Source organism: Carettochelys insculpta, chromosome 2 (genome assembly GCF_033958435.1).
Source record: "Carettochelys insculpta isolate YL-2023 chromosome 2, ASM3395843v1, whole genome shotgun sequence".
Lineage (NCBI taxonomy): Eukaryota > Metazoa > Chordata > Testudines > Carettochelyidae > Carettochelys > Carettochelys insculpta.
Genome location: NC_134138.1, coordinates 2,141,485 through 2,154,292, shown reverse-complemented (window position 1 = coordinate 2,154,292; position 12,808 = coordinate 2,141,485). Strand labels below are relative to the sequence as shown.

At 52.0% G+C, this 12,808-nt stretch overlaps 1 protein-coding gene across 3 annotated transcripts in view; it reads right to left on the bottom strand.

Moving 5' to 3' along the window:
- Positions 1–12,808, bottom strand: part of MAF1 (MAF1 homolog, negative regulator of RNA polymerase III) — a 30,927-nt gene that overhangs the window by 6,201 nt on the left and 11,918 nt on the right. For 2 of the 3 annotated variants that reach the window (XM_074986433.1, XM_074986432.1), the window contains exon 2: positions 6,079–6,222. In XM_074986433.1, coding sequence (XP_074842534.1) covers positions 6,079–6,161 — 83 coding nt within the window. In that variant the 5' untranslated portion in view covers positions 6,162–6,222. The remainder of the gene's footprint in view (positions 1–6,078; positions 6,223–12,808) is intronic. The other variant, XM_074986431.1, reaches the window with a different exon arrangement.

Below are 12,808 nucleotides of genomic sequence, written 5' to 3'. Positions count from 1 at the left end.
TACCAGACCCCCTTCCAAGTACAGGGCAAGTGTAGACACAGCCCTAATGCTCCGCATCAGTCCATCCTGGTTCCATCCAGGGCTGCAGAGGCTGCCACTTCAGAGAGACTTTAACTAGGGCTGTAGATTCATCACAGATATTTCACATAATTCCCTTCAAGTAATCTTGATAAATCACAGTTCTAACTGCACTGTTACACAGGCTGCCAGTTGAAATTCATTAACTACATTTGAACATTCTTTTGTGTGTTCAAGTGCATGCATTGATTTCAGTCACAATACAGACTACAAAGTGCTCAGTGCTCACTTCACATTATTTTCATTACAAATATTTTGATGGCAAAAAGTGATAACAGTATTCTGCAGTTCACCTTGTGCAAGTATTGTAGTACATACAATCTCTTTCTCATGGAAGTGTAACTTACAAATATAGAGGGTTTTGTTTGTTTTTATAATTACCTAGCTGCACTCAAAAACCAGAGCCTACAAACCTCTGTCCTACTTCTTGTCCAGCCAATCGCTCAGGCAAACAAGCCAGGTTACATTGACAGGAGATCCAGAGGATATTGTAAACAAGAAATGGGCAGCCTCACATGCTGTAGTTAGTGCTGCAGGATAATTACACACCAGAGCCATGTCTACACGTGCACGCTACTTCGAAGTAGCGGCACTAACTTCGAAATAGCGCCCGTCACGGCTACACGCGTCGGGCGCTATTTCGAAGTTAACTTCGACGTTAGGCGGCGAGACGTCGAAGTCGCTAACCCCATGAGGGGATAGGAATAGCGCCCTACTTCAACGTTCAACGTCGAAGTAGGGACCGTGTAGTCATTGCGCGTCCCGCAACTTCGAAATTGCGGGGTCCGCCATGGCGGCCATCAGCTGAGGGGTTGAGAGACGCTCTCTCTCCAGCCCCTGCGGGGATCTATGGTCACCGTGGGCAGCAGCCCTTAGCCCAGGGCTTCTGGCTGCTGCTGCGGCAGCTGGGGATCCATGCTGCAGGCACAGGGTCTGCAACCAGTTGTCGGCTCTGTGTATCTTGTGTTGTTTAGTGCAACTGTGTCTGGGAGGGGCCCTTTAAGGGAGCGGCTTGCTGTTGAGTCCGCCCTGTGACCCTGTCTGCAGCTGTGCCTGGCACCCTTATTTCGATGTGTGCTACTTTGGCGTGTAGACGTTCCCTCGCAGCGCCTATTTCGATGTGGTGCTGCGCAACGTCGAAGTTGAACATCGACGTTGCCAGCCCTGGAGGACGTGTAGACGTTACTCATCGAAATAAGCTATTTCGATGTTGGCTTCACGTGTAGACGTGGCCCAGATGTGTTAAAGATTCATCGGTCCCTTCATGCTTCAAGCCCCATTTCAGAGAACATGCATCCAAGCTGCTGACAACACCGAGAAGCGCAGATGCTCATTTTCACTCTCATGAACCGAGTCAGGGACCACCAGCACAAGGCTGACTTTCCTTTTCTGGTGGTTTGAGCTCTGTAGCTTCCACATGAGGGCACTGCTCTTAAAACTTCAGAAAGCTGCTGAATACCTCACCCCTCAGATTCTGGGTGGCACTTCAGGTACCTGCACCTTGGGCTGAGCACTGCAGCTTGTTTTAGAAATCTCACATGCTTTGTGTTTTGTCTGATCTGTAGTGAAAGTGTTCTTAAATCAATGACAAGCTGGATCATCACCTGAGACTGTTCTCATGTCAAATACATGGCAGAATGTGGGTACAACAGCAGCAGATATATAGTTCTCCCTCAAGGAGTTCAGCCAGAAATGTAATTTACCCTTTTGTTTAAAAAAAAGGCTTCCCCTGCGGGGAAGAACATACATCCTCTGGAATGGTGGCCAACGGCTGAAGGGGCATACGAAAGTTCAGCAGATCTGGTGTGTAAATATCTTGTGATGCTGGCTACAAAAGTGCCATGTAAATACCTGTTCTCGCTTGCAGACGACATTGTAAAACAAGAAGTGAGCAGCTTTATCCTCTGCAAATGTAAACAAACTTGTTTGAGCAATTGGCTGGACAAGGGAAGGGCTGCTTGGGCTTGTAGGCTCTACAGCTGCACACTGTTTTGTTTTTGAATGCAGGTGTTTGTTTTTCCTTTTTTGCCCACAATTCTATATTTGTAAGTTCATCTTTCACACAAGAGACTGCACTACGGTACTTGTAACAGCAACGAAGGGTCCTGTGGCACCTTATAGACTAACAGAAAAGTTCTGAGCGTGAGCTTTCATGAGCACAGACTCACTTCATCAGATGTGAAAGCTCGAAAGCTCATGCTCAAAACTTTTCTGTTAGTCTATAAGGTGCCACAGGACCCTTCGTTGCTGTTACAGATCCAGACTAACACGGCTACCCCTCCGATACGGTGCTTGTGTAACCCACACACCTTCTGGGTGCGTTGAATGGTACCAGGTAGCGGCACTGAGACCACTTACAGAGAAAATAATAAGCCTGGGTGCTACTAACCAGCAGGCTAGAGGCTCATGTGGTAGATGTTTACACACTAAGCTCCAGAGGTCCAAGGTTCGATTCTGCCCGCAGATGACTGGGGTCTGTCAGTGTTACACTCGCATGAGGTAAACTGAAAATTACTACTTTATCTTTTCAGTGTAAACAGATGTAACCAAAAACACAAAATTAGCACTGTACACCGTGTATTCTCTGTTTTAACCAACAATCAATGTATTTGAAAAATGTGGAAAAACAAACAATTTTTTAACAATGTGAGTGGTCTTTTTATTTGCTCAACAGCCTTAACTCACATGTGACCATCCAGGCATGCTGCAGAAGGGGCAAGAGGAGAGGGATGCCGCACAGGACCCAGCCAAACTTCGCCAGGCAATGAGACACGGACCATGCCCACAAACTGTTCTAATGAGGTCCTATGCACAACCGCAGAGCACCCCACCTGGGGCACAGAGGGGCAGAAGCCCAGCTGACCAAGGCAGCACCCTGACCCACACTAGGTTCTGTCCACACCAGGAAGTTCAATGACTGCCAGTACGGTTGTGAGAAAAGAATTCCTGAGCCAGTGCTGGAAATGGTTTAATGGCCACACTGCACCAGGACTGAAGCCCCCCAGCACACACTTTCCACTACTCTCAGACTCTCTGCGCTGGCAACTAGCCAATACTGCCCCAGTGCAAGGACAACAGCAAACCAGGCACTGGTCAATTCCAGGTGCAGCAAGGCAGATGTGCTAGGCAGGGACACTCCAGCTGCGGCTGAAAAGCCCTCCTGAGGGAGCTTTTGGATGGGTGGTAAGGTGGAATCCCAAGGAGACCGGTACTGCGGGGCCCACCTGTTTTCTCAGAAGGGCCCTGGGTGAAAAAAGTCCCCAGGGCCGCCTGGGGAGGAGAACAGATACAAGCCTGGGAGGCAGAGGAGGGAGCTGGCTTGGCAGTGGCTCTAGCAGCCCTTGGAGAGCATTTGGTCTTAGTCCCTGGCCAGCTGATGCTGGAGCACTACAGAAGCAGCCATCTGCTCCGAGGGCAAAAGGAAAGACAGACCGACCTCTGCTGCCTGCTGACATCCTGGCGGACTCAAGAGGCCGCTGAGCTCTTTGGAGCAGCAGGAGCACCTGGGTGACACCATGGCACAGAAAGGACAGGATCTGCCACCCAAGGAGATGCTGCTGGCTCTTATCCCCCACTCAGAGGAATTAGCAAGCCACGGTCTGCTCAGAAACCAGTCCAGGGCCAGACCCACACTTAAAAATTCGATCAGCTCAGCGACACTGCACAGGGCCAACGTGCAGCAGTTAGGGCGGCCTAGCCCCGAAACACAGAGGAATTCTTGCGCTGACCAAGCCAGCGCCTGCCTGTCAGAGGTGGATTAAGGACAGCACAGTGGCTATGCCGTGGTACAGCTGCAGCACTCTAGCTGTGCTGTTGTAGCAGTTGTGCAGACACGCAGCTGCCTGGGCCACCAACACCGAGAGCAGTCACACGTCACATGATCTGGCAATGAGCCCACCCCCCTCCTTTTTCCTTTTTCTCCTGTTTAACAAGAAGCCAGTCAGTTTCACCTCTGATTCTCATCACTTCTGGGCTGTCTGGGCTCAAGCAGGGTGGGAGCTGCTAGACACACACACCTCATGTCACCTGTTCATGGACACATTTCTATAGGCCCCCTAGAAATCCTGGGGAGACCCCGCTCCTGGCTGCCCTGCGAATGAGCTACCCAAAGGAGGAGTGAGCTGCACACACTGCCAGCTGTCACTAGAGCAGGAGCTGGGAGTCTGCAGCCTCCAGTTAGAGGCTACACCCAGGCACTGGTGGGGCTCCAGACACTGGGAGTGGGCGTGAACAGGACGTGTGCTGCCCAGGCTTGCAGACAGGACATGAGGGGCCCGGCAAACACAGGGCCATGTCATCGTCAGAGGCCTGCTAGCTGTGGGGGAGGGACAGACTCCTGTCCCCTAGCTGACCCCCTGGGCACACAGCACTGACGCTGGAAGCCTACACAGAGCTGTGGCCCGGCTGCTCTAATGCTCTGTCCCAGCAAACTACAAGGGAGACACCTATTACCGAGATGTCCTAGGCTGCTGTCAGGATGAGCTTTGCTCAGCCAAGGAAACTGCCATCACCTCCTCCCACCTTGCTCCATGGCTGACCGGGGTGTGACAAGCACAGGTTGGTCCATCCACCATCTCAGCTGCCCAAGTAGAATGGGAGTTATTAGCTGACTGGCTCCATCCCCCCGGCTCAGTCAGGCCTAGAGAGCAGATGGCTCTTCACAGCAGAGAGGGACCAGGCTGAGGCTAAGTGTGGTGCCCCGCTCACTGGACAGATTCAGAGAGGAAGTGCACGGGGCCAGTGACAGCATGAGCACCAGAGCCTGGGAGCCTACAAGCGCTGCCCTAGCCACACCCCCTCACTGAAACCCCCCCACCCGACTGTAAGCACCTGGAAACCAGGACATTGCTCGTAAGCTTGGATGGGAGCTGGACCAGCACCTCTGACCTGCCGTCCCCACCCCAGCTCTGTCAGATACATGGGTCTCAGAAAGGAGCCATCCAGGTGCTCGAGTGCAGGCGCTCAGGCTGGCCTCTGCTGATCCAATGGCCAGTGAGTCCTCAGCTCCGGGGCCTTGGAGAGGCCCAGCCAAGAGTCACACATCACTCTGCTAGGACGCCTGTAAACATGCCTGGAGAGCAACAGCTGGGCGAGCCCTGCCTGCAGGTCCCTCTCTCAAACCCTTCTCCCTTCCCAGCTGCCCTCCGACAGGAGCAGGACCTCCCAGGCAAACAGCGACACTGAGGCAGGCGGACATGCCAAGGGTAGAAATAATAAGTATAAATAAATATTAATAAGGATGAGCATCAGCCACAGTCCAGGGAGCACAGTGGCACCTTTTGTTCCCAAGTCTGCCTGAGACGGCACGCTCTGCCCCGCTGCTGCGTGGCATGTGCAAGGTGGGGCCTGTGAGTATCTGTGCACACAGCCTGACTCTCTCCCCTTCTCATCCCACTCCCCCGTGCAGCCGTTCAGAGCAGGAACAGCTCTGCTGGGCGGGAGGGACTGTAGACAGGCGTTAAGGCAACGGCACCCAGGGTAACTGCGGGGAGGCTGGAAGCAGAAAGCTGAGCTGTATGTGCTATGCAGGAGCACACCGCGCAGCACAGGAGACTCCAAACCCCACAGAACCAAACAACTGGAAGGGCCTTTAGAGGTCGTCAAGTTCAGCCCTCTGCCCTCAGAGCAGGGCCAAGCACCATTTAGCTTGTTCTTCTACATTTCCAACTATGGAGATTCTACAACCACCCTCGGCAATTGACTCCAATGCCCATGGTAGGTTGGAACGTCACAGGCAGCTGGGTGGAGGCAAAGAGGTCTGTAAAGTCTATGAAGTTCATTCCACCCCACATATATGTTAGCAGCAACTACCTGGCCAGCACCCATTCAACATTCTGCTGGTACATTGGCCACGCCAGCTTTAAGTGTTCCACCTGGGTGCTCCCCAGCCGAGCAGCTCGCACAGCACTGCCAGAGCACTCAAGCTTGTACGGCCTGTCTTAGGGACCTTCTGGCTCCAGTCCCTGGGAAAACGTGGAAGGAAGCTTTGACAACACTCACCTGCCAATGATGTGAGCATCTCCCGTCTCCACTGTCAGCTGAGAGTTTATTGCTTCAAAACTTGAGTTCTCTAAGAGCTTCATCGTCCCACCTTTGGCTCCAGAGCAATGGTCAGTGCAACGACTGCAGCAAAGCTGGTACTGCCTAGCACAAAGAGACAGGCTCTATCAGCTGCCCTCCCAAATGCAGCATAGCAAGTCTGCAGATGAGACAAAAACAGCCCTGACTCCTGGGCAGCCCACCACTGTGCTCAGAGGTCAGCCCGGCAGCTTGAAATGGGTTTGGGTAGACTGGCAGGCAGTGATAACCCAGTACAGAGTTGAGGAGGGGAGGGAGAGGTCAGGAGGCAGACGCCCTGCTAAGCAGAGAAAACAAGAAGAGATCTCACATTCCTAGGCCCGAGCCAGGCAGTCTCCCAGCACTGCTCTTTCTCTGTCCCAAGTGAATGATGCTCCATGCCCTACAAAAGGCAAGCTGATCTGCAGTTCTCCACACTCACCAATCATATTCTCCAGCAATCAGCCCCTCCTCAGCACCTAGGCCTTACACCCCACCCGCCAACCTGAAACAAAATCTCACCAGTAGCTACACACTACACCACAGTACCTCTAGCTCAGGAACCAATCCCTGAAACAAACCTTGGTGCCAACTCTGCCCACATATCTACACCAGTAGCACCATCACAGGACCTAATCACATCAACACCACCATCGGGGCTCTTTCACCTGCACATCTGCTAATGTAATATATGCCATCATGTGCCAGCCATGCCCCACTGCCATATACTTTGGCCAAACTGAACAGTCTATGTAAAAGAAAAAATGGACACAAGTCAGATATCAGGAGTGGTAATGTACAGAAACCTGTAGAAGAACACCCCAATCTCCCTGGACACTTAGTAACACATTTAAAGGTAGTCATCCTGCAACAAAGTCACTTCAAAAACAAACTCCAAAGAGAAACTGCAGAACTATAATTTGCAAATCTGACACCATCAACTAAGGATTGAACAAGGACTGGGAATGGCTGACCAACTACAAAAGCATTCTCTCCTCTCTTGACGTTCACACCTCCACACCAGCAGCTGGAAGAGGGCCACATCCTTCCTGACTGAATTGACTTTGTCAGCTCTGGCCTTCTTCTTGATTGGGGCTCCCTTCTCTTCATGAGCCTGCATAATTAGACCTCCCTCTGGAATCTCTGTTCCAATTCATGTGAGGAAGTGGGTCTTTGCCCACAAGAACTTATGCTCCAAAAAACCTCCGTTACCCAAAAACAAAAAAACTGTTAGTCTGCAAGGTGCCAGAGGACTTCTTGTTCTTCTTACAGATACAGAATAACATGGCTGCCCCTCTGATACTCCAAAGGGAGGGCTATAAATGCCCCTTCAACCTCCAGGGCTAGGTCTTCCAACCCCTAACCCCCAGGGAAGGCACTTCTTCCCAGCCACACACAGCCTGTGCTCCATGATGTTACCTGTCCCGCTCAGCCAGGGCAAACCTTTCCCTTTGATATACCAGCAGGATTTGGAATGCTCCTGGATTCAGCAGGGCCTCCCCAGCAGAGAGCCTTGGCTCCAGTATTTGCTCCTTCCATGGTCACTATGGGACCTGAGGACACAGTCCCCCAGCTATTTGGTTACCCTGGCCTGAGACAGTAGGTGGGGATGGCTCTGGCTCTTACTCCCCAGCGCTGGCAGACAGAAGAATCTGGGCTCTTAAGACCTATTTCCATTTAGGGCAGTTTCACCCCAGACAGGCTTTGTCTGAAGTATACAGACTTTGTCAGACATGCTGAGGGGAATCACTAAAGTCCCTGCTGGTTCCTAAGTGGGAGACATCCCTATTCCAGAGCTCCATGCCCCACCCTCTCCTGCCCCCAGCTGGGGCCTGTTGTGCAATCTTTGGCTGCAATAGAAGAGGCAGTAAACAATTAGCAGCTATGGAGGGCGGGGGGAGGAGGGCACCAAGCCTCTCCAAGAGCAGCGATCCCTTAGCAGCCTGCTCTGGGAGGCGCTGCTGGCTGCTCCAGACACAGGGAGCCAATGTGTTTTCTGATAGGAGCTGAGGAGATAAGCCCTGGCAGAGATGTCCTTGGGAATGTGGAGATTCAGGGCCAGCTACTAACCACACCTATGCAGCTGAGTCCACCTCAGCTCCAGGCACAGAAGTGAGCAGCAGAGCACAATGGTAGGTAGGCAGGCATCCTTCAGTCTGCACAGACTATGGATCGCGCCCTTTAAACTTTCAATTGAGGACTTCATTTACAGCGTCTATTGTGACTATAAAGACCCACACGAGAGTGACAGTCCTTGCTGCATCTCTTGCAGATGTGGTGGGTGTCTGGCAAGTCCTTATTGTGCTTTCTGTGCGCTCGCTTCTCCTCTGCTAGCTGTCTGATCTTCATCTCGCCCTTCTGAAGGCCCTTGTGTAACCCCTGCCTCCATCTGCTGCGGTCGTCTGCTAGTTCTTCCCAGTTGTTCAGCTCGATGTCTACCTCCATGAGGTCTCTCTTGCAGACGTCTTTGTAGCGCAACTGGGGACGTCCGGGGGGGGGTCTTTTGCCAGAGGCTAGCTCACCATACAGGATGTCTTTTGGAATCCTTCCATCATTCATCCTGTGGACGTGGCCAAGCCAGCGGAGTCGACGCTGCCTGAGGAGGGTGTGCATGGTTGGGATTCCAGCTTGCTCGAGGACGGCGGTGTTGGTAACTGTCCTTCCATGATATCCCAAGGATGCGCCTGAGGCAGCGCAAGTGGAAGACGTTCAGCCTCTTTTCCTGGCGGGCATACAGGGTCCAAGTCTCGCTGCCATAAAGGAGGGTGCTGAGGATGCAGGCTCTGTAGACTTGCATTTTGGTGTGAGTGTACAGCTTGTTGTTATTCCACACTCTCTTGCTGAGTCTGGACAGAGTTGTGGCCGCTTTTCCGATCCTCCTATTTAGCTCAGTGTCCAACAACAGGGTGTCAGTGATGGTGGACCCGAGGTAAACGTACTCATGGACGACCTCTAAAGTATAGTTGTCAATGCTGATTGATGGGGATTCAGCAACATCTTGACCAAGTACATTTGTCTTCTTTAGGCTGATGGTAAGCCCAAAGTCCTTGCACGCTTTGGAGAACTGATCCAGCAGTTTTTGAAGCTGGTCTTCTGTGTGAGACACTACAGCAGCATCATCTGCGAACAGCATCTCTCTGATGAGGACTTCTCGCACCTTAGTCTTAGCTCTCAGCCTTGCAAGGTTAAACAGTTTCCCATCAGATCTTGTGTGCAGCAAGATGCCCTCTGTTGAAGATCCAAAGGCATGCTTCAGGAGGAGTGCGAAGAAGATCCCGAACAAGGTCAGAGCAAGCACGCATCCTTGTTTGACGCCGCTCCTGATTCTGAAAGCATCCGATAATGCGCCGTCATATTGGATGGCTCCTCTCATGTTTTCGTGGAACGACTGGATCAACAAGAAATGAGAAACATCAACAATTTAACCTTGCTTGCTGGAATGTGCGGACCATGCTGACCGGCTTGACTGAAGATCTTCAGGCCATCAGTGACACCCGCAAGACCGCTGTCATCAATGAGGAACTGAAAAGGCTCCGAGTTGATATCGCTGCACTGCAAGAGACGCGACTTGCAGTTTCGGGATCTCTAAAGGAAAAGGACTACACCTTTTTCTGGCAGGGTAAAGCCCAAGATGAACCCAGAGAGCATGGTGTTGGCTTCGCTGTCAGAAACACCCTTCTACAAATGGTTGATATAGTCATGGGCGGATCAGAAAGACTTCTTCAGATCACGCTTCAAACGTGCACCGGTCCTGTCCACCTGATCAGCGCTTATGCCCCAACCCTGTACGCCGCACTGGAAGTAAAAGACAAGTTCTATGACGTGCTTAGTGCTGCTGTAGCGCAAATACCTGCTTGTGAACAACTGTACGTCTTGGGTGACTTCAATGCAAGAGTCGGAGCTGATTGGGCCTCATGGCCTTCCTGCTTAGGACACTTCGGTGTGGGAAAAATGAATGACAATGGACAGCGTCTCCTTGAACTGTGCACGTACCACAATCTGTGCATCACAAACACATTCTTCGGAACAAAGCCACAGCACAGAGTGTCGTGGAGAGACCCACGCTCGAAGCACTGGCACCAACTAGACGTGGTCATCACTAGGCGTAATAACCTCAAAAACATCCTTCTGACACGCAGCTATCATAGTGCTGACTGTGATACAGATCACTTGCTAGTTTGCTCGAAGCTCAAGCTGAGACCCAAGAAGCTGCACCGCTCTAAACCTGCTGGAAGGCCCCGCATTGACGCCAGAAAGACGGCAAACTCGGAGAAAGCTGAAAAGTTCAGAGACCCTCTCCAGGAAAATCTGCGCAGCGGCCCTAGGGGCGCCGATGCGCCATCCAAATGGCAACATCTGAGAGATACAGTTTACAACATGGCCTTGTCGGTGTTTGGAAGAAGAGCTAGACACACTAACGACTGCTTCGAAGCTAACTCTGATGAGATGATTCCAGTCATTGAAAAGAAGCGCGCTGCACTCCTGGAGTACAAACGCTCACCGAGCCAGAGTACCCAGCTAGCGCTTAGAAAGGCCAGAAGAACAGTACAGCAGACAGCCAGGCGCTGTGCCAACAACCACTGGCTCCAGTTATGCAGCAGCATCCAGACCTGTGCCGACTTTGGTAATCTCAGAGGAATGTACGAGGGTATGAAGGAGGCATTAGGACCCACCCAGAACAAGATGGCACCTCTGAAATCCAAATCTGGTGAAGTCATCGCTGACAAAGCCAAACAGATGGAGCGCTGGGTCGAGCGCTACTCCGAGCTGTACTCATGCGAGAATGTTGTGGTTGACGTAGCCCTCGATGCTGTCGAGCTCCTACCAGTAATGGACGAACTGGATCAAGAACCGACTGTGGATGAACTGAAGGCAGCCATCGACAGCATGGCAGCAGGAAAGGCCCCTGGTCAGGATGGTACCACCAGAGGTAATCAAATGTGCCATGGACACACTCCTGGAACCCCTGCATGAGCTGCTGTGCCTGTGCTGGAAAGAGGGTGAGGTTCCACAGGATATGCGCGACGCTAACATTGTAACGTTGTATAAGAACAAAGGAGACAGAAGCGACTGCAACAACTACCGTGGAATCTCCCTCCTAAGTGTCACTGGTAAACTGTTCGCTCGCGTCATCCTTGGCAGACTCCAGAAGATTGCTGAGAGGGTGTACCCCGAATCGCAGTGCAGATTCCGTGCAGAGAGGTCTACCATTGACATGGTCTTCTCTCTAAGACAGCTTCAGGAGAAGTGCAGGGAGCAGAGAAAGCCACTCTATATAGCCTTCATCGACTTGACCAAGGCTTTTGACTTGGTCAGCAGGGATGGTCTGTTCAAACTGCTCCACAAGATAGGCTGTCCTCCATGGTTACTCAAGAGCACAATGCCAGACCAGGAAACCCACCCTCCCACCCAGCAAGGTCAAAGAGAGGGCAGCTGTGGAGGCTTGGAGGCCCAGCCAGGTTGCACCACATGGAGGACTGAGGCTGCTGATATTCTTCTCTGGACAGAGTCCCAGAGAGGTCACGTGTTACCCTGTAGCTTCACAAAACAAACCAGCAATCATATAGCACTTTAAAGACTAACCAAATAACTTACTAGGAGATGAGCTTTTGTGGGGAGACCCACTTCTTCAGATCTGGAAGTATCTGGAAGAAGTGGGTTTACCCCACAAAAGCTCATCCCATAGTAAGTTATTTGGTTAGTCTTTCAAGTGCTACTTGACTGCTGGTTTGTTCTCCAGACAAAGCCCTGGGCGCGCGGGGGGCGGGGGGGGGGAAGAGAAATTAACACAGGCACTTGCCAGGCACAGACATGCAGAGCCTTAGCAGTACTATGCAACCCTGACTGTGCTCCCCCAGACAGCCCCAGGGAACCTGCAAAGAACAGCCACTCTCCAGCCCGAGCATCACAGAGGCCACAGGGTGCCAGGTCAAGGGAAAGGCAGCAGATCTCCGCACAGACACTCCAGGATGCAGCTCCTTGCCTCACAGGAACGCCACAGCAGCTAACCACCTCCCACGCTGGGGTGGGAAACTCTCACCAAGGGGCCAAGCCACAGCAATGAACAAGTCCTCAGGAACCCCAACTTTTCTTTCAGGAGTCTGCGACCCCTTGGATTCCCCAGCCCAGTCTCTCCTGGGTGCAGACACTTGCCATGTCAGTCCCCCAACAGGTAGAATCCTGCATTTCCCAGCAGTGCCTGGATCAGTCCCGTCCAAACTCTTTAATGGCGCCAGCGGTTCTCGGACCAGGAGGAGAAATGAATGAGTCCTCAGCAGGGAAAGACAGGCTCTCAGGCAGAGAAGTAGCTGCTAAATGAGCAAGATGTACCAGAAATCTAGTGACCACAAAAATACTTTCACAATCGTCTAGGACTAATTTGGTCCTGGCTCAGCAGCACTGTCAAACCAAAACATATACTACATCATGCTTCAGATTGCAAGTACATCTGAAGGTCCTGCCTGTCATCTCCAGGAAGGGGGAAGAGTCATAAGAAACCTACAAACCTGATCTGGGACACACTGTGAGAACGGCTACTACAGGCTGGGGAGGCAGCCTCAGACTGCACAAGAATACACTCTCCTTGTTGTGACATCGGCTACTGCAAGGAACAGCCATGGCGGGGGGGGAGGGAACCTAGCAGTGAGAACGTTGCAGGCCAAATGCCACAGCC